Genomic DNA, 21965 nt, shown 5'->3' with positions numbered 1-21965 from the left:
TTCTGGATAAAAAGGGACCACCTACTAAAGAATTTAGGGTTTGACATAGGTGATGCAGAAGAAATACTGATTAGCCTACCATGAATTATTAAATAAATGTAACAAGTGAAAGCTAATTCTATAAATATTCTCTTTTTATGACATTTCCTTTGAAATCCATACTGCAGCCTCAAAGACCCAGTGGAATTCAGGTTATTAAAAAAAAAAAAAAAAACAGATTCACAAGCTGCAGTTTACTCTATGCAACATTTGTGTTTCAGATAAAGAAACTTTCGGTACCTTAGGATTACACATTAGATTTCTTACAAGCAATAAATTTTCTCTAGAACATATAATACAGCTTATACAGAGTTTCCTGCAGATGATGCACTCGAGAATCCACACAGAGCCTGGTCAGACACAACCAGCCAGTCCTGTTCAGATCTGAAGGTGACTAAAATTATTTTCACAAATATAAACCAAGGATTTCGTATTTCTATAAAAGCTTTGTTCCAAGGTTTCTCTTGAACAGGGTGGAGGCCAAGACCCTCTTTAAGAGTTTGGCATGTCAGCCTTACTGAGAGCAATGGCCAACTCAAGGTCTTCTTGTTCTTGTCTCCTCAACCGAGCCAGTCTTTCCTGCTCTGCTTTTTCACTCTCTCTCTTCGCCCAGGCCAGCTGCTGTTCCTCATTTCCAAACTAAAAAATGAAAATGGAAAATGAATTAATGAAGTTACCAACCAGCTCGAAGAAATTATGCAAAAAAATACAAAGAATCAGACTTATTAAATATACAGCTGAAGTACACCAGGCTGTCTTAGGGCAGTTCTAGATTGACATAGAAATTCACTCACTGGTTTCCTCACTTCATCCTTTATTTCCTTAATTTCTTCCTCCTTCACTTCCTCCCTTGATTTATTTCCTTAATTCTTCCTTCCTTTACCTCCTTATTTAATTTCCTTACTTTCTTCCTCCTCCCACCTGGAAATTAACCCACATGGGATGCAAGTCCCTGCATCTGTGGCTCAGTTGGGTTTGAAAACTGCCAAAAAAAAACCTCCACAAGAACAAAAAAAAAGGAAGTTAATGGTTTGGAAGCACAGCAACTACAACCATTTTTAAGAATAAATAGCTGGTAATGCTAACAGTTATTTATTCTTGTGCACAACAGAGAGTTTTATTGTGGTAGTTCCTGCTAAGGGTGAGGGGTTTGAGAAGTGATTTTGGACACTGCTGACATGTGGGAAGTTTCATCACCAAATCAAAAGTTACCCAAAGTGTTGCTGTTCATAAAATACACACAGAGTTTCACCAGTAAGAAATAATGTGAGAGAATCCAGTTGACTTCAGCAGAGAACACTAAGAAAATATCACATTTTTGTAACATTCAGCTCCTAAACCTGTTTGGGCTCCCCAAAACACAAGCACAGTGCAGCAAAACTCGTCCAAAATGATATTCTAGGATTTCCCAGTGAAGGATGCAAAAGTTTGCTTGTTTGAACTTTTTGAACAAAATCTGAAACTGTTTTATTGAAATCAGAGCAATTTCAAACTCAAATCTAATCTGTTCCCAGCTAATTTTAGCACCTGCTGAGGAGGAGGATGGGAACAGCTGCATGCAAATGTTTCCATTAAAGCCCACTTCTAAAATCTGCTTTTTGGGTTTTGTTTTGGGTTTTTTTTGAGTATTTTTTTTTTCTCTGTGTGTGCAGGAAAACATATTATTTGAGGAGAAAAATTCCAGCTGGATGTATACTGCAAAAATTCCTTGTGGCCCAGGACATGGTGACTCTGAGCACATCCTGCTGTGCCATGGCACAAACAAACACAGCTACACCTGCCCAGACCAGCCTGAAATATTGACCTGAGTGTTCAAATGAGTGCTAAACCCTGCCTAGCTGCATAAACATTTGTGATGGTCCCACCCCAGCCTCCTCCTCCACTCTGCAGTGTATCTGTAATTTTTATTTTTTATGTATTTTGAAATAAATCTGTCTATTTGAATTTCTTTTAACCCAAGCCCAATTCTCATTCACTCATAATTTAATCATGCCTCTGCTCATCATTCCTCATTTTTTTTCTTCCAGTATGACTTTAGAGATGATTTGATGAAAAAAAAAACCAAAAAAAAAAACCCACAAAAACCTTTTCTTCATGCAATATCTCTGCTGTCATTGCTATAAAAATTTAGATGAGAATCTTTGCATTTGATGTTACTGAAATACAACAGAAGTGCAACACCTTTTGATATTTTACTTTTACCCTACTACATTCCTCATTTAAATAACGTCAGCTGCTAGGTAAGATTGAAAAGCTCATTAAGATTTTAAATAGATTAATTTTTTTCAGGGTAAAGACAGATACAAATGGAAGCAGGAATTCTCTGCTTAGTCCAGGAATTTAGGCAGATCCAACAGCTGGGATGGAAAATGAATGGTTACTATTTTCAGAAATAAAAGATGCTTTGGTCAAACTATTTGGGATATTTTTTTAATGTTGAGAAACCAGTTTTACTTCTATGGCTTCCATTCCAGGATAAGGCTTCCAAAGTTTAGGAGAGCCCCAATTATAACTTGTTTATAGAACACAAGTTATATTTTTGCAGTTAAAAGTGCTGAGTGGGGAAAAAAAAAAAAGGAAAAAATAGGCAAGTGATTCATTGGAAACAAATCTGGATGTGCCTTATTACAAGTGGTTGGCACAAAGTACAATTTTCAGGAGATAACTCTCACCATTGAGTAGTGAAATAAATACAGAACAGTTCATTAATGCCACAGATTCCTGCACAGATTATCTATCAAAAGGTAATTTACAGGTAATTTCATACAATAACATTTTTTTTGCATATGTCCAGGTTTCAACAAGTCTATAAATATGTGTGACGTGTAATTGCATTAAACCCTTCCTTTCCTTTTGCAGAAGTACAGTCAGACCCAAGGCATAGCTGAAACCAGCAGAATGCAGCAAGACTAATCAAATCACAAAAAGCTCCACTAATTTGTGTGTACTGAATTTCCAGCTTGTACTGAGACAAAAAGCTTAGTGCTTAGCATTCTGTTTCTTGGCAGAAAAATGGCTTTTCTTGTTCTGTAAACTGCAGCTGGAGCCCAGAAATACCTGAAATCTGAGCTACCAACAGACTGTTTTGTTCCAATGAATCATATTTAATGACAGCAACAAAGTTAAGGATGCAATAAAAAAATACACAAACTCTGGGTGCATGAATCTGCCAGTGTGTCAAAAAACCACCAGATTTTCCTACTAAAATATAATGAAGGTTCTCATGTTCTTTCTTGCAACAGTCAAGGATTTCAATTAAAAATCAGGTTGGTTGATTATTCAGTTCTACGTGATTCTGTTCTCAGATTCCACGGATTCAAAGTAGACATCAAAAACCTTCTGTAAGTAAAACTGATTTTCATTTCCATTATGGACCAAGTTTCCCAACCATGAGGCAAAGAGAAGCAGAATGTTTTCAATCATTTCAAGGTACCTGGCACATTTAAAACATTGTGCAGAAGGATTAGAAATTGTCAAGTGTAGCAGCATAATTGTGTCATAGAAAAGGAAAAAACCCCATGAACTGAGGAGACAAGGGATCAAATCTGTCTTTTCAGCCAAATTCAGTCAACATTTCTTTTTTTTCCTACAGGAGGAGAAATTAATTCAGAAAACTGATTTTAAAATTGATTTCATTTGATGAAATGCCATTTGACAGGAATTATTAAGTGGCTACTGCTCCTTATCTCATTTTTCCTACTTGTTCCTTATCTTCTAAAGTTAATCTGAGCTGAGAACCTGGTGGCACAGCAAATTTGACCCTGGAGCACCCACTAGGACTGGGATCAGAGATTTTGGTTAATCATTTGATACAATCACTCAGAGTAAACCAAGTTTTAACTTAAGAAATACAGTCTGGAAAGTAAGATGACAACTGGGTAACCGTCATTCCATTCCATCATTTGTCTTTCATTGCAGGAAGAAATTAGATGTTGTTGAAGAAACTTCAGATAAAGCAGGTTTTGTGTCTTATTTTTATTAAGAATGTCACCAGTTTGTATACAATCAGAATTTAACTGTGCAAATCCAACTAGCTGTGGTCAAACATACAACAAATCTTGAACGTGGACGTTTCAAAAGTGATAAATTAAAGCCCTGAGGCCAACTAAAGTCTGCACAGATGACCTCAGCTAACAATATCAAATAGGAAAATGATACACATTTAATATTAAATAGTAACTAGGAAAAAAAAAACCCAAAACATTAAAAATAAACAAAGAAAGATTCAGCTTAAATATCTCCCCTTGTTGAACACTGACCTGTGTCCCGCAGGGTTAAGGAACAGAGTTAAGTTTGCAATTTTACTGCATGGCAACATGAGAAAACAAAAACATGTGAAAGGAGGAAGAAGCCTGAGGCTGTGGATGGAACAGATTCTATCCACTTATGGAAGCAATAAGAACCACACCACCATTGCATTTACAGTGGTTCCCAATTCCAGCACTAAAACCAAAGCCAGGCTTTGGAAACCCCAATATTTTTAATTGAATGGGGACCTGGCTTTGTTTCCAAACCTTCTGGGACTGTCTTCTGGAGTGCAGTGTGGACCTTTCTATCTTGGTTCTACAAAACCATTTTGTTTTCTCTGTCTTTTCTACATCAGTTAACAGGAACAAAATTCAACAGCTAAATTTTCAATTTCTGTCTCAATTTCTGTGTCTCTCTATGACCACATTCCATCATATACAGCAAATGTCAGAATTTTCTCCACAAACAGTTACAAGTACTTATTAGAAACTTTCCCTTCAAGGATTTGCTTCTCAGAATATGGTGAAATTGCTAGAGAAATGTTCAATATCAATTGTTTTTGAGTCTTTACATCATTGGCTCCCAAAAATCCATTTACAAAATAGCCTCCATGCAACAAAAACAATACACAGATTCTGCTACAAAGAATTTGAGAGTAAAGGCACAACTGTACTAAAATAATTTAAATGCACGTAAACCCTTGAAAATTTAGTATGAAACTTCTTTTTTATTGAAATAACGCCTTTTTATTACAGAAATATTAATACAAAAACAATGAGGACAGCATGAAGGTACTGAGAGACAGAAGCCAGGGAACAGTAGGTTTGCAGGTAAGACAAAAAACCCAACAGAGATTGCTGCAAGCAGAGCAGAAAGTGGTTTGCTCAGAGACAAGGAACTTAACTTACAGAGCTGAAGTCTGCAAACCCCAAGGAAGAGTCTTTAGAAGTTTTACTTGAAGAGGAGGGAGCAAATGGATCTTTTCCACTAAATGGGTCCCCAAACCCCTTTTTACTTTGAAACAGGTCACTGCTGTCAGCCCCAAATGGCTGGAATGGATCATGGGGCTTGGGAAAATCTGCAGACCCAAGGTGGCTTACAGGAGTACTTTTACCTGGAAAGTTTAGGGAAAAAAAAAAAAAAAAAAAAAAAAAAAAAAGGAGAAAAAGAGAAGTTACTTACCATGGACAATGCAAAGCCCTGAAATAGGAAATTGTGCTGATACACTTAAGCATCATCCATCCTTCCTGGGGTGGGTGAAAATTGAACCAAATATAATGGTGTTCATTTCTCAATGCAAATCATCTAAAACAGTTGTTTTATTTATATGGATTTATTATCTTATACATACCAAAATAGTAATACCATCAAGATTTTAAATGATGAAACCCATTATAAAGACATTTGGTCAGAAAAAAATTGACAAGTATGACTTTGATTTTCCAGGATTAGAGATAATTCAAGTTTAAGTTTGGTATTATATAGAAGACAAAATAAAAAAACATGTGTCACTAAAGATAAGTCATGTTAAATAGGATTAAAGAGTAACTTAGCTGTCACTTGACAGAATGCCTACATTCTGCTTGTTTTCCTGGAACTGGTTTATCCTTCTACCATCACATACAAAAAGAAAAGGAGGCTGATTGAGGAATCACCTCTCTCTGGGGTCTTTGCTCCACAACCCACCTTTTGTAGGTGACTGTTCTTATATTCCACCCCAACAACAAATGACATCACAGGAATTACTGTGTATACTCATAAATATGTGTATGTTTCATTTGTTGCACTTAAAGCCTCAATGGGTGATTAATTCCCCTTGCCAAAAGACTATTTTGTGAGGTCAAATCATTAAACAGATAGATATATTTCTTCTCCTCCTGCCCCACCTTAAAAAAAAAAAAAAAAGATTGCTCCTGAGAAGTGTTCATCCAGCTTCCAGGGAAAATATTCCTTGGGTGAACATTCCTGATTGCAATATGTACTTGATAAAGGAAAATCTAGAAATATTCTCAAAATAAATAAATACTTACAACTTTCTGCATAATAACCTGAATTTCATACATGATTTGTAACAATAGAGCTGTTTTGAAATATCCAATTATTTGAACTATAATTTAATAGGAATCTTATCATTCATTCTCATTATGATATACATACTAGGGAAGCACAGAGAAATGGAATCAAATCCCAAATTTCAGAGTGTGCTTTTCACACCTAAATCATAGCCTGGGAACTTTTCAGAAAGCACTTTGGAATATGCTCATGAACTTCACAATATGTGCTCAGATCTGTGGAAATACTTTTATCAAAGGGAAATAAAGATCAGCAAACTTGCACTGAATAAATCACCTATCCAGCAACTTCCAGTAAATCCCAGCTCAGCCCCTCCTGCCCCGGGGCCAGCCAAAAGCCATCCTCCCTTGTACTCAGCTGGCCTCTGTTCCCCAGAGTCAGAGGCACGTGTGGACAGGGAGCTGAGGGAATTGGGTGCCCAGGGAGCTGAGAAAATCAGGTTTACATGGAGCTGAGGGAATTGGGTATTCAGGGAGCTGAGGAAATCAGGTTTACATGGAGCTGAAGGAATTGGGCACCCAGAGAACTGAGAAAATCAGGTTTACATGGAGCTGAGGGAATCAGTTTTATATGGAACTGAAGGAATCAGGTTTATATGGAGCTGAAGGAATCAGGTTTACATGGAGCTGAGGGAATGAGGTTTATATGGAACTGAGGAAATCAGGTTTACATGGAGCTGAGGGAATCAATCAGGTTTACATGGAGCTGAGGGAATTGGGTATTCAGGGAACTGAGGAAATCAGGTTTACATGGAGCTGAGGGAATCAGGTTTACATGGAGCTGAGGGAATCAGGTTTACATGGAGGTGAGGGAATCACACAGACTCTCATTAGTGCAGTGTCAACGTCAGACTCAAGTGCAATACTGGCAGCACTGGCAGGCATCGAGCTGCATGCAAAGTGGGAAGCAAGCAAGTCCCCAGCTGAACAAGCAGACAGAGAGAGACATGGAATACAAGGCACGTGCAGAAGGAGATAGAACTGGATTTGTTTAGTCCTGACAGTTTGAGGGGAACTTGATCATAGTCCTGCAAGTCTTCCATCAGGAAAACAATAACTGGATTTAAACTGGACTAAAAGAGATTCACATCAGAAAATCCACAACATTTTTAAAACTTAAGGATACTCCAGACTGCCCAGAGAACTTACAACATTCATAGAATCAGAGAACATGTTGAGTTGGAAGGGATCACCCAGTCCAACCCCTGGCCCTGCACAGGCACCACAACAATCCCACCCTGGGCCTGGGAGCTCCTTGAGCCCTGGCAGCCCTGGGGCCAGGACCATTGCTCTGGGGAGACATTCTATCAACACATCCACGAGGTTTGAGAAAGTTTCTAGAAATAACACTGGTTCAGCTGCCTCGAAGCTGGAAGATAAAGGAGATCTCTCAAAGCACACCCCAGCACTATTTTCCATGGTTCAGTACGTGCTCCATCCTGGACAACATATGTGACATAGATACACAGATCCCCATGGCAGCAACCTGTGTGACTCCTAAAGAGAGGCAGATCAGGCTTTGTCCTTCATGGAAGGAAGTGACAGATTAATCAGGAAATTGTTCTCCTCACAAGCACAGACCCTGCCTCACCACACCTGCCCCTCCACAGGGCACCTTTTGCTCTCTGGAATGGAGTGTTGGCACTTCCTTCCTGCCCATCCTGGTGGCCTCCAGATCCCACCACTGCCACAGCCATCCCATGCCAAGGGACATGAAAACCTGGCAAGGGATGAGCAACTCAACATCCACAGAAAATAGCAACTTATTTTAACTTGTTTTAAATTAGAGTCATAGAATTCCAGAATAGTTTGGGTTGGAAGGTACCTTAAAGCTCATCCAGTTTTAACCCCCTGCTGTGGACAGGGACATCTTCCACTAGATTGGGTTGCTCCAAGCTCCATCCAAACTGGTCTTGGAGAATTACAAAGAGAATTAAAGTATCTGCATTTCCAACTTCTGGTCAAGGCAAAACAAGAGCCCTCTAAGTTATTTCCCCTTCCTCTACTGCCAGTTACCAGCAAGGAAATTGCTCCTCATACTTCACCCTGTATTGCCCAAAACCAATTTGGATTGATGGAGGTAAAACTGACCCATTTTAAGCTGCTTTTTTCTTAGGTTAAATCTTCTGCTAGCGAAACCACTTTGTGGAATTGGTGACTGTTAACACAAACGCTGGGTTTGCAACGTATTTGTTCAGCAAGACTGGCTTTTCTGGGTGGCCTGTTTAAGGTTTTTGCACAAAGCCCTGGGTGGTTTTGAACCTGCACAGAGCATCAGGGTTTCTTGTGCTTCATCTTCACAAAAGATCACAAAAAATCACTTTGTTGTAGAGGAAATGTCACCATGTAATGAGAGTTACTGCTAATGATATTAAAAGCTTTCATTTTATACACTGAGTGCCATTTTCTTCAGATTTTTAGATGGTAAAAAATAGAATAGGGTGGTAATTTTTCTATTTCGGAAAAAAAAAATAGTGAGAGGGGAACCTTTATGCAATGAGGTTTATCTTTTGCAGAGCAATTTTAAGAGCAGCACCTACTCTGAATACATCAACCACGAGGTTGATGACCCACGAGGACCATCGAGCTCAACTCCAAGTCCAAATCCCTCTCTCTTTTAGTGCCCTTTGTATGTTGTTCACAGTTTGCTTTATCCTGCCACACTCTGCAAACATGGTTTTGAGGTCTGGCAAAAGTTTGCTTGGTTCAGTTAGATGTTCAAGTTTATTCAATTATTAGCCACAAATTAGTAAGAACAACACCAGTATTATCTTTCTGATGTCTTTGCTGGCTTACAGCAAGTGTAAGTCTCCCATTGTAGTGTTTGTGCACTTAACTACACAAAGATTTTTGTAGTCCCATGTTTAGTGTGTCCAGAATGTGGATATGGGAATTCTACAACATAAAGCAAAAGTACCCAAAGCACAGTAAAAGGTTATCAACTGCAGTGATGGACATTGGTAAAATCATGCAAAATATAGTCATAACTAAGATTGCATTCATCTTCCATTTGCTGGAAAATGCTGTATTTGTACATGACTCTGCTCATTGTTCTGAGGTATGGCAGGCAAACAGTTGTAACCCTTATTTGATTTTTCTGCTAATAGTTTCAGGGGAAAGAAGTTCAGAAAAAAGCAAAACAGGTCCTATTCTGAAACCACAGCAGTTTCAGCAGTTACCCAAGTGGTGCACCCAAACCACACCGAGGACTCACTTCAGCAAAAAGAGATGATGAACAAAATGGTTTACCACAGCAAGTGCTGTTACTTACAGTGAACTCCACCCATACAAAGGGCTTATCTCATTTCATACCCCACAGCTAACTTGAGTTTGGAGGGCTGAGATCTATATTTCAAAGCAAATTTAACCTCACTGGTAGGATGCAAACACAAAATTTGTCTTATTGAATTACAAGATATTGACAATAAAGTGAAATATTTAGAACTGTCTCAATATTTCTATGTTTCAATGCTGGGCCTGACTTTCTGCTTAGAAGAAGATCTTGTTAAATTATGAGAAGCAGCATTTTTCCTGCCTTTGAAGCCTGGATGGATCATGCTCATGGGCAAACAGGAGAGAGTGGAAATGACACAACTTTAAACTTTCACTAAACAAGGGCTCATTTCCAGGATACTTTCTAAACTGAAAAATAGCCTTTAAGAAGTCAGAGGATAAGGAGTGATAAGGTGAGTTAAGTCCATACCTGTGATTATACCTGAGCATACAATCCCAGGACTTCCACCTCTCCTGTTTTTTCACATGGCAGAAGAAGCCTCAGGTGCCTCCCAGCACATCTTTCTCCTGGCAGTTTACCAAATTTACATCTCATTCCCAACTTACTCAGCATGTTTTCCACCATCCTGTTAAGATTATCCAGCTCCTCCAGTGATGCAGAGTAACACCTTCATAAACTGAACTCACAGAAAAAAAATTACTAGTTTCAAACTTTGCCTGAAGGTTAGTTACATTAAACTACATTTTCTACAGAATACTTAGGAGCTCTTTGTCTTCAACAGGGGCTATTTCAAACTCAACTACTTGATTATGTTCTTTGCAAAAAATCACAACATGTTTTTTGCAACAGAAGGGAGAAGTTTTCCCTCGCCAAACCCCCTCAGAACTGTTTTTGCTTAATATTTGCAAAGTCTGCACCTTCAGTTCACCAAAAACTTCTGCTTAAGAGAAACATTCTGACAATCTACCAACTTCTTGAAAGGTGAGAAATCGTTACACGTTCAGCCCAACAATCTGCTCTGAAACAGCTTCTGGACAACCTCTTTCAACCATCAGTACTGAAATATCTTGACTCTCAGAGGCCAGCATAAACAAGAGAATCAAAGCGTGAATGGAATTTTTAGCTTGTGGCCAGGCAGGTGCTCCACCCATGAGTCATTTATCCTACACAACAAGGGATGCCTGTGCTCTAATGCAACTGTCAGGTCTTCTAGAAGGCATGAAAAATAAAAAAAAAACTTTTCCTGTCAGTCACAACTTTCAGGCTGATTTTCTCACTCTCGGCTATAGATAAGGGAAAAAATAAAGGTAAACAGGCACCAGGGTACTTGTGTATAACTCTGGGTGCTGAAAAAGTTCTAAGGAAACAGGTGTGTGGTATCTTGCACAAATAAACATCCCAACACTCCTGTCATCTCACAATGATTAAAGAACAGAACTCTATATACCCTGCTCTAGATCAAATGACTGATACCCATAACTTCAATAACTCCACATAATTTAGAGTTAAATCTAAATTAAATCAAGGGAATTATATTACAATATCTTTTTCTCATTAACACAATCCTTTATTTTGTTCCTAACTCTTGATTACCTCCATTATACCTAACATGGCTTCTTTCTTTTAAAATTCATCTGACTAAATACATAGAGCAAATTTCTACATGGGGACACTGTACATGGTGCAAGTTAAAAAAAAAAAATCCACAAAATTGTGATGTGTTTAAACACTAAGTATTCACAAGACACATTATTTTCTTTCAAGAACTGAACTCAGTAAATGCACAAGACAAAGCATACAGACTTTGGCCTGCATTTACAAGGAAGATACCAACAAATTGTACAGTCTTGAACAAATTGTAAAGTTTTAATTTTGATCTAGTTGAGACAAACTCACATCTTAGGCAAACACACTACTAAAACCCATTTACATACACAACTCAAAAAGTAGCAAAGATCTAAGCTTTCTTTACCACACTGGAAAGTGTCAACATGAGGTCAATGTGCATTGCCAGTGCTCTTGAGCTGCCTTAAAGATGAGAAATAAGTCTAAAATTGCAAAAACAGTCAAACCATAAAATGCCTTAAATTTAGAGAAGTGACACATACAAAAAAGAACTATATTTATCGTTGGCATGAAGGAGGAGGAAGCATCAAACACAAAGGAAGGGAGCAGCAGAAGCTGCACAAACATTGCCTGCACTGCCCTGAGCTGAGCCAGCAGCTGGTTACACACAGAAGGAGCAAGAGGCTTCTGAAATGGCCCCAGGGGTACAAAAGACACCCCCAAAGAGTGAATATAAAACTTTCAGTTGGACAATCCTGGTCCAAAGAAACCTGGAACATGCATGTGTGTGATTATCTGGGTTAAAGCTTTGAGGTCAAAGTGCCTCTTTCAGGATCCCTCCATAACCATGAGCACCTGAGTGGGCAAATCCAGCTGCAATTTCCCCTGCAAGCTCCCTGCACCACAGGAACAGAACAAAAAGATGCTCTGCTGGTAATTTTTCTTGCACTTCTAGCTTCTCTGGGGCTGACAACAACCTTCTGCAACCACACTGCAAAGGACAGGCAAAGTATGGCCACCTCAAATTAGGGAATCAGTGTTTCTGTAGGTGATGGATTACAACAGTCAGCACAGCTCTAAGTTTGCAGATTGGTTCAATAAACACAATATTAAGATCCTGAATACCTCTTAAGATCTTCAACCCCTGACCCATTTTCATGTTTTTAAGCTACCAACATGTTCAGATATCATTTATCAGCCAACTGGCAAGATGAAAAAAGAGGAGTTTATCAGCCAGATTTTGCTTGAATCAGCCTTTTCTGTCTTTTTTGGTAGGACAGCAAAATACATCTAGCAGCCTTGTAATTAGTGATTTGGTGAAATACTGAACCCTAGCACCTTGATTGATTGAATTAATCAGTAACATCATTACTATTCTTTTGTAATAATTTCTAGTCACTCAAACACTCTGCAAACCTTTGTGTTTGCACTGAGGTCTGAGCTGCACAGAGCCAGGTCTCTCTGAGGGATCAGGGTCGTGCTTCCTAGCCCAAGGCAGGCTACTGTCCCCTTTAATTTTTCAGTATTTTAACATTTCAAAACCATAACAAGTAATAAAAACACTGTGAGAACAACACTGAAGCCCTAAACTCAAAAAGGTTAATACAGAGGTGTTAACCACTAACCTCTGAAAAGCCAATATTCAGTTGCCATCATAGACCAGAGCTACAAAATATAAATGGATCACTAAACAAAGCTGAAGTTTTTTGACAAACTCCCCATGTGCAGTGTGGAATAGCAATTTACCAATGGAATTTATTTTAACACCTGTATTTCGAATAGCAGCTAAGTAACCCCACTAATTTATTTCTTATACAGGATGAATTCAATATGTTATTCCTTTAAATTTACTCAAGAGGGGCTGTGGACTCCTCATCCCTGGAATTGTTCAAGGCCAGTCTGGAACAACCTGGTCTAGGTTTTCCTGCCCAAGGCAAGGGGGTTAGAACTGGATGATCTTTAATGTCCCTTCCAACACCTATCAGTCTGAGATTCTCTGATTCTATACTTTCCAAGATACATTGTATTTTTCAGCTATTTACACGTTGGCACACCAAAGAAAAACTGAAATTTTTTAAGTGCACTAGCATTCTAAAGTTCATTATTAACATAATATTCACTACCTCTATTAATCACTAATATACAGTAACATAAATAATAACATTTATACAAGCTAAACATTATTTTAATAATAAAAATTATTAAAATAATTGTGTTTATTAAAAAATCATTGCAAGAAAGCAGCACGCTGAAACTGAAAATTGCCTTTTCTTCCTGTGTTTTTAGGACATTATTCTTTCAAGGCTAGAAAGGTGAAAACCACTATAAGCAAGCAATAAAAATTAAGGAAAGGCTGGAGGTTCTTCCATTAATATCACAGAACCCCAGAATGGTTTGAATGGGAAGGATTTTAAAGCTTAAAGGTAGGAGCACTGTCAGCACAAAGTCATGGAAACACTGAGGGTGCCAGTTTGGAGGCTTCAGGGTGACTTTTGCATGAGAAGCCATTTTGAACCTACTGCCAGTTCTAGGGTTCTCCATGCATCCTGAAATTTGGGTACTTCATCCATCACTCCTGGAATCAGGATTAAGCCAGAATCACATTCATCCAAGAACTTGTTGATGGCAAAAAATGTTGTCTCTGAGCTTCTCCAGCAAGCATGTGCACCTGGACCATCATTAGTTGAGCAGGGCCAGTAACATTTGTTTGGAGGATGCCAACTGTTACCTGGTGACACTGACTATACCCTCTCATTTCAGCACCCTGCAGGAATACTGAGTGGTGGGTAAGGGTCACTGAATGCACCAGCAGCCTTAAAGGCACTAAACTCTCTCTCTGCCACTTGTGTGTGTTACCTCTCCCATCCCTGAGGAGGCCTACAGGAACAGTCAGTGCTAAAACCCAAGACAATGCAAGGTTATCACTGGGAACTGATTGCATCCTACAACGTGCCCTGTCCCTTTGGAAGCCAGGTCACACACACTCCTGTTGTGGCTGATGGGGAAGGAACTCTCATGTCTGAAAGGGTGCACAGAAGGCAGACACAGCACCACACCTGCGTCTTCTCCTCACACCCTTCATGAACAGCATCACCAAGGCAGGGCTGTAACAGCAGGGGTCAAGTGTTGCTCATCCTCCCTGGATACAGAGAGGCTTCCTTCAGGAACTCAAGGGCCTGACAAGGAGTCCAGAGCATAGAGAGTACTGTGTCAGATGCTTGTCAGTAGTGGTTAATCTCACTGGTTAACAGCGCTGCTATAACCGCAATGTGGAATGCATGGGGCTGCGCCGAAAGGAAGTGGTAAGGGTGGGGCATGAGCACTAGGTCCCACGATCAAAGCACTAGAGCATATTACTTATAACCCAATCACTGACACCCACACAGCAACTTCCTGTACTTTAAAAAAAAAAAAAAAAAAAGAAAAAGAAAAAAAAAAAAAAAATCTGTTTCTCTCTTTCTGTAATCAACAACTTTTACCTAGAAACTAGTTAGCGGCGAACTCTGACTGATTTCAATCTGCAGCTCACAGCAGAAAACATAATTTTTAATCTGTGAGAACCTACGAGAGCCATTTTAACTGACAGGTTTCAGTCTACCAGTTCTTTCATATTTTTTTATCCTTAATTACACCAAAGTCCCATAAAGGTTGAGAACCTCCATAAGAAATATAAAGCAATCAGAAGTTTGGTAGTGCTGAACAGCACAGGCAGTCTTCTGTCAGCAAATAAAATGTACTTCTACAAAACTCAGCAATGTTTTAGGGGAGTTTGAGAAAATAATGTGCAGTGGAACGTAGATCCTTGTCACAGGGCACCTTTGTTTAAGAATGCTGAGATACTTTACTATTATTTTCTTTCTATTTATCCCAGCCTGTTACACAAAGCACTGGCATTTCTTCCGCGCTTTTTTGAGCATTATTCAAGATATAAAATCAATAAATTTACAAAACGTTCCACTCCTCTCCAAAGAAACCTGCAAGTTCTCCAGTAGCACCTGGTGAACATCAAATTACTCCAGCCAAGTCCTAGGGGAGGCCTATGAAACTTAATGTCCATTAGGACCTTCCTGGAGATGAATACCTTCCTGAAGAACATGCACCACACTCTCCTGGGATTTGCATTAGAAGAGTCTCGTCAGAAGAGCAAAAGAACATTTTCTTGGCTGATCTTCCTCAACCTAAAGAGAATCTTAAACCATGTATGGGACAGAGATAGTGATGTTCCAAATCTTTTCATGAGACACTAAGTTGGAGCTTTGAGGTACACTAGAATCTAGATTTGCTCCTTCTGGAACACCTTCTCCTTGCTATTCTCTACTGGGATTCACTGAGTTATTAACCTTCCTCCAATTCTCTTTAAAGATTCTGCACTTAACCTCAAAACAGTTACACTGAATAAATACTCAATAGAGTATTTTACCATAAAAAGAAGCATGAGATTTCTCTTGGACCAAGCAAGGATCAGATGAGGACTTTGAAACATCTAAAAGGTCTTGACAGACTGGTCAACAATAGAGTAAGAAAAAAGGAAAATTATTTATGATAAACAAAACTAGCATAAAGCTGAGATTCTACCCAAGATACAAATCTAATTAAATAATCTCATGATTGTCAGACCCTCTCTTAATCTTAGTATTCAAGAAGGGAAAGATATGGATCTGAAGGGTGCCTAATCCATGCCACACAATAAGGGTTTACCTATCCCTGCCTGACAGTACCAACCAGAGAGAGCTGTGAACTGAACTATCTGCTAATACACTCAGATCACAGCTGTTCCTCAATGTTCCAGCTGTGAAAAAAACCCAAATAGCAACTAAAACCAAACCAACCAACCCATTTTCACTCTACAAGCAGAACAGGTCAGGATGTGTAGGACCAGACCTGATGATCCACTGCAATCCTGCTAGTGACAACCCCAGCAGCAGCAGAGAAGTTTCTCTACACGCTGTGCAAAGACTGTGTCCAGAACCTGGATATGAGAGCAGCTCCCCTGAACCACAAACTCTTTTTAGAGGTCTTTCCAGCTACATCTGAAGGCCTTTTGCTCTGACCATCACTATATGGTAAACTGAGGTTGTGTCCAAAAGGCTCCGTTTCAGGACCTGCACTCTACAACTTCCTCATGAAGGACTTGGATGTGGGACTGGAAGGCAGACTTAAGTAAGTTTGGTGATGACACGCAGTTGGGAGGAGCTGCTGACTCCCTTGAAGGCAGAGATGTCCTGCACAGAGATCTTGACAAAGGAAAGGGCTGGGCAATCCTCAACTTAACATGTCAATGCCAGATCCTGCCCCTGTGCCAGGGCAGCCCTGGATGCATGGTCAGACTGGGGAACAAGAGGCTGTGGACCAGCCATGTGGGAAGGGACCTGGGAGTCCTTGGTTGGTGGCAAGTTGGATCTGAGTCACCAGTCTGCTGCCACAGCAGCTCAAAGTTCTGGAGGGCACCATGTTCTGGAGGGCACCAGGCCTGGCATCACCAGCCCGGCAAGGGAGGGATTGTCCCACTCTGCTCTGCACTGGGGCAGCCTCACCTCCAGTGCTGGGGGCACTTTGGGCACCACAAGGTCAGAAGGATCCCAAGCTGTTGGAGAGTGTCCCAAGGAGGGACACGGAGCTGGGGAAGGGGCTGAGGAGCGGCTGAGGGCACTTGGCTCGTTCAGCTGCAGCACAGGAGACTGAGGGGAGGCTCCTCGGGGGCTGCAGCTCCTCCCGAGGGGAGGCAGAGGGGCAGGGGCTGAGCTCTGCTCTGGGCCAGGGACAGGAGGCCAGGAAGGGCTGGAGCTGTGCCAGGGCTTGGCATGGAGCTCAGGGAATGCTGAGGGTGCTGGGCAGAGCTCAACAGAAGTGCTGGGACAATGCTTTCAGCCTTTCAGAGGGTGAGATTGTTGGGGTATCCTGTGCAGGGCCAGCAGTTTGGCTCCATGATCCTTATGGGTCCCTTCCAACTCAGGACATGCCATGATTTTAAGTGTTTCCCTGATCCTGTGCTCAGCTCCAAGGGTTTGCTCTGTTTGCTCTTTGTTTTCATGAAGGAATGAGTCTTGATGCTAAACTCCTCATTCATCTGGACAAAAGAGAGACTCATGGGCAAGGTGGGTGGCACACTTTGGTCCAGGACATTGTGCAATCCCACAATGGGATATCAGACAATGTTTGCATGTCACATGCAAAAGCTTCACATAAAGAAAAGCACCAAATCAGGGCTAATCAGGAACAATCCCTGGTGGATCCTGTTTAGTTTCCACCATCAACTGCCTGGGAAATCAGACAGCTTCCAATGCTCTGCAAAAGTATTTCTATTTTCTACTTGACTGCAGAGGTTTGAGGACAAGTAAAGTTTCCTTTTAGAGCTTTTTGCACCTGCCTACCAAAATGCAATCAAACCACAAAAGTGTTTTTCAATATGAAATTCCCCCCCCAACAGAAAGAACAGTTTTACTAAAAAGAGTACGAGCCTGGAACAGAAAGGCAAATTACAGGTTTGTCTGGTAACAATTAGCATTTATTCATCCTTCAGCAAGATCTTTATCACTTACTTGTTTTTTAATTAAAGAGACCAATAAGAAAGGTAAGAAACAACGGAAGCTTCTTTCTGTTGTTTGGTTGCTGAGCCCACTCTAACGCACATTTTATGTCTGTATCTCTTGCTACAATCACACTATATTACTATATAATTTCTCATGCTTTAAGTAACCACTGAAGATTGCCTTAGTTGTGGAAGGAAGGGAGGAGTAGAACTGCATAAACACACGAGGCTCATTTGCTTTAAAAAAAAACCCTGTTGTTTCCTCCTTAGCCTATTTTATCATAACAACATTTGCTTTTGGTAGAGCAGCGGAACCTCACAAATATTGTATCTCCTAGAAGGGGGGGAAGAGACACACTTAAACCATTTTTAACCAACTGATGAAAGGCTGACTGCACATGTCTAAATTAAAAACAAAATAATACACCTGAATATTCCTCAAATTCCTCAAACTGTATAAAAGAGGGAATGAGGACACAGAAATCCAAAAACCCTCAAGTAGGTGAGTCAGTACTCACCTTTCCTGCTACTATTACACTGCATTTGCTAAGAGTAATCATGTTTCTAACAAGAAATAGAAAGAAACCACATATAAGAGATTACATAGGTATATCTGGTATTTATTTGAATCATCCAACTTTATATAGGCCCTGTTAACTCTAAAATATTTTATATAGGTATTTTTTGAAAGATGGCCACTTGAATTCTTTTCTTGAAAACCAAATAAAGAAAAATAACATCATTCACAATGTGAAATAAGCTTCCCTTCAGCTTTTCTATTTCTCCTTTTATTCATGTCTGTCCTAGTGATTGATATTTGTCAACATGGCATATTATGTAGGTTTTTTTTTTTTTTATTACTGAAAACTCTTTAGTACCTCAGTACTAGAAAATACACAAAGCAAGCATGGAACAAACTTCTTTCAGGGTTTTAGGGTGCACCATCATCTCTTAAGCAATAAAATCACAGCAATAGGAACAAAGTAATGCTGCTGCAATGGTCTGCTTCTAAGTCTACTGTGTGAAATGGCATTTTCATATTTTGGATCAATTTATGGCATAGGTAATGACATTAAGGATACCCTGGTAATAAGTAAGCACTTTTCACATTATCCAAGGAGTTTGTTGTAGAATAACTGGTTTGCAAAACCAGCCAGATCAACAATACCTGTCACAAACAGGCTGCCTGCTCTGCTCCAAAATGCAGCAGCAGAAAGGCAGAGAATCCACACACTGCAGGAGACATTAATGATGGATCTGTTCTCTTTGTACTGTGCTTCCTAATACAGTCTGTGGATATATAAATACATGAAGATCAATGTGTTTAATGCAAAATTCTGTGCCTATCCATAAGCAGCATCTAGCTTCTGTTGTTTTTTTGAGCCAACTGAAAGTTCCCTCTTGATATCAAGTGAACTCTACCATTGCTGTTAAAAGGAGACTTGAAACTACATGGCTTCAGTTCTTTAAACAGTTTCACTGGTAGCTGAATATCTTGAAAACAACTGCAGGGAGAAGAGAAATTGAAGCTCCACTAAGAGAGATCTTATTTTCAATTCATGAGATTTTTATATCTCCCAGATTTCCATAAATAATGGACTTGAAGCAGGAACAAAGCCATATATATTCAGAAAGTGTCTTCTGTTTAATGTGCAAATGCAAGAATGATCCCACCTGGACAGAGAGATCAGGACAGGTCTAACTGTGTACCCTGTTCTTGTTAGTACCTAGTGGCAGATGCCTCAGGAAGAACATCAAAACAAGACAAGGATGCAGCCATAGTCATACTGCCTTCCTACTCAGCTACAAAGAAGCTAGAGCCAGTATTTTGGCTTTTGGGACACCCCATTGCCTCTGTTTCTTCTGAGAATTACCTAGAGGTCTTTTAAAGACTATTTAAACTTTTTTACATTTACCATATTCTCTGGCAAACATAGAAATAAATCCTGAATTTAGATTGCCATATAAAAACAAACCTCTTCATTTTAAAGATGCCGTTTACTAATCTTATATGTTGCCTTCTTAGAAAATACAGGTTTTTTCCTCCTTGTTTTTTCCTGCCACATGTGATTTTATAGATCTGTAATAGCACTCTCTCATCATCTGTTTTCCACTTTGAAGAGTTTCAGTCTGGTTTACTGATAATTTTGTCATTTTACCAATAACTTCACATCTTCCTCCATGGTTGAAATATAAGATAGACAGTAGACTGTCAACTTGTTCTTACATCCAGCAATACACTGTAAATTGAAAGAAGCAGCTTTTAAAAGAAGAAAACCTCCTTACCACTGGGTGGCTTGGGTCGTGGAGGGACATTTTTCTTGGGTGGTAATGCTGGTGTGTCTGATTTGCTTTTGAAAGGGTCATCTGTGAATCCTGCCCCTCCAAAAGAGGAGGCAAAGGGGTCTGAAGCTACTGACTACATGAGAAAAAAGAAGAGAAAAGGGATGTAAGCACACTGGAGAACACCTGTGGTTTCATGAAGCTACAGGTTAAGTCAAGTAAAAGCATTAACTTCAAAACCTGAGGGCAGATGCACAGAATTGTCACTGGTGTAGGAGGCTCATGCCCAATGACAGAGGTGCTAAGATTCCATTAACATTCAAAAGACCTTATGCTCTTAATCATTTCAGTACTTCCAGAACTTTTAGTCCTAGCAAAAATGCTGATGAGGAAATAAAAGGAAGTAAAACTTTACTTTTTACTATTTGGCAATGAACAGTCACACCACAGCCTGACCTTCACTCTAATAAACAGAACCATGACAGAACCTGGAAAAACACTGCAGAGGGGATAACTTTATTGCAAACTTTTCTGAAGTTACACATAGGTATTTGACTTTTTAGTCAAAACCTTAGGGAATATCTAAAAGCATGTGTTTAAATCTTCCTATATTCAGACAGCTTTTCTAAAGGACTCTCTTATTGATTAAGAAGCACATAAATATTATGCCATGCAGGGAAATTTATCACTGTGAAATGAAGATAAATTCACATTTATCTTCATTTGTGAAGCAAAGGTAAAAACTGTAGTCAAACCTTTGCTAAAATTTCTACCTCAAGCCAGCCATGTCTATTGGTAAAGGCTGTTGCCATCTAGTGGAGAGCTAAAACCCTCCCCAAAATAGTAAAAGTTAGGGGAGGGAAAACACCACCAAGAAATATAATTAGTCAAAGTGAAATGATAACCTATTTTATTTTTAACATTTACTCCACAGTGTTCAAGTGTTACTGCAGAACTAATATAAGGAGTTGGGCACTGATGTTAACTGTAAATCCCAAACTCCACCTCAGGAAAGCAGACTAAGACCTTTCCAATTATCCATTTTTTTCATGTGTGTCCTGGACCTTTTTCTTCATCTGCTATTTAAAATGAACAAAAATTGCACATTTAAAACATGGGAGAGACTGACTGACTGTTCAGAGTGGAGTAAGGTTAGGTTACATATATTTAGTTGCACAGTATTTTGTTAATAGTTGGACTCAATTTTAGAGGCCTTATCCTTAATTAATTAATATCCAACCTTAATGATTTTATGGTAAGTTTAGAAACAAGTCAGGTTACTTACTATGAAGTAACCAAGAAGCAAATTCCAGGACTTATACAAAGGCTGGATACTGAAATATATTAATATCTGCAACAACTACCTCTTTTTACAAGTTAAAACTACAAGTTAATTTATTCTCCTGATCAGGTATATGAAAATATTTGTGAAAAGTCTATTTGTCCCTACTGAATCTACCAGTCTTAGTAAGACTTTGCCGTATCTGACAGGGTTGGAAAATTCTTTGCTATATAGCTGGCGAGGCTGATTGGAAAAAAATGAACAAAACCAGATTGTCAGCTGAAAAATTACAATCATATCACACTCTTTTAAAAAGTGTCTGTACATACATTTTTAAAAGGACAGTTGCTTTCCTTTTAACCTTTACCTTTGACATCTGACTGAAGTCTGCAAACCCCTCACCACCACTGAAAGCACCACTTCCAAATGGATCCAGTGTTCCAAATGGATCTGGAACAGATAAGCAGGAAAAAAAAAAGTTATTTTGAATAATACTTAAGAATTACAATGAATGCTTGGTGGTGCCAATGAAGCACAAAACTAGGCAGGTGATTAAAAAACACCTGCATTTTGACCTGCCATGAGATGTTCAAAGAGAATTCCACAAAACAATAAGTTTTCTGCCAGTTATTTGGAGGGAAAATATGAGAAGAAAAAAGTGACATACATAGTGCCACAAAGACAGCCTTCATGAACTGTAACAAGACCATG

The 21965-nt window shown here is 39.4% G+C and overlaps 1 protein-coding gene across 5 annotated transcripts in view; it reads right to left on the bottom strand.

Annotated features, from left to right (window-relative positions):
- Positions 1 to 218: 218 nt before the first annotated feature.
- Positions 219 to 21965, bottom strand: part of EPS15L1 (epidermal growth factor receptor pathway substrate 15 like 1) — a 41865-nt gene continuing 20118 nt past the window's right edge. For 4 of the 5 annotated variants that reach the window (XM_053999276.1, XM_053999277.1, XM_053999278.1 and 1 more), the window contains 4 exons: positions 21622 to 21704; positions 19976 to 20108; positions 5196 to 5401; positions 219 to 678 (listed from right to left, as the gene is read on the bottom strand). In XM_053999276.1, coding sequence (XP_053855251.1) covers positions 532 to 678; positions 5196 to 5401; positions 19976 to 20108; positions 21622 to 21704 — 569 coding nt within the window. In that variant the 3' untranslated portion in view covers positions 219 to 531. The remainder of the gene's footprint in view (positions 679 to 5195; positions 5402 to 19975; positions 20109 to 21621; positions 21705 to 21965) is intronic. The other variant, XM_053999281.1, reaches the window with a different exon arrangement.

This window comes from Vidua macroura, chromosome 26 (assembly GCF_024509145.1).
Source record: "Vidua macroura isolate BioBank_ID:100142 chromosome 26, ASM2450914v1, whole genome shotgun sequence".
Classification (NCBI taxonomy): domain Eukaryota; kingdom Metazoa; phylum Chordata; class Aves; order Passeriformes; family Viduidae; genus Vidua; species Vidua macroura.
This window is presented reverse-complemented; position numbering and strand designations above follow the sequence as displayed.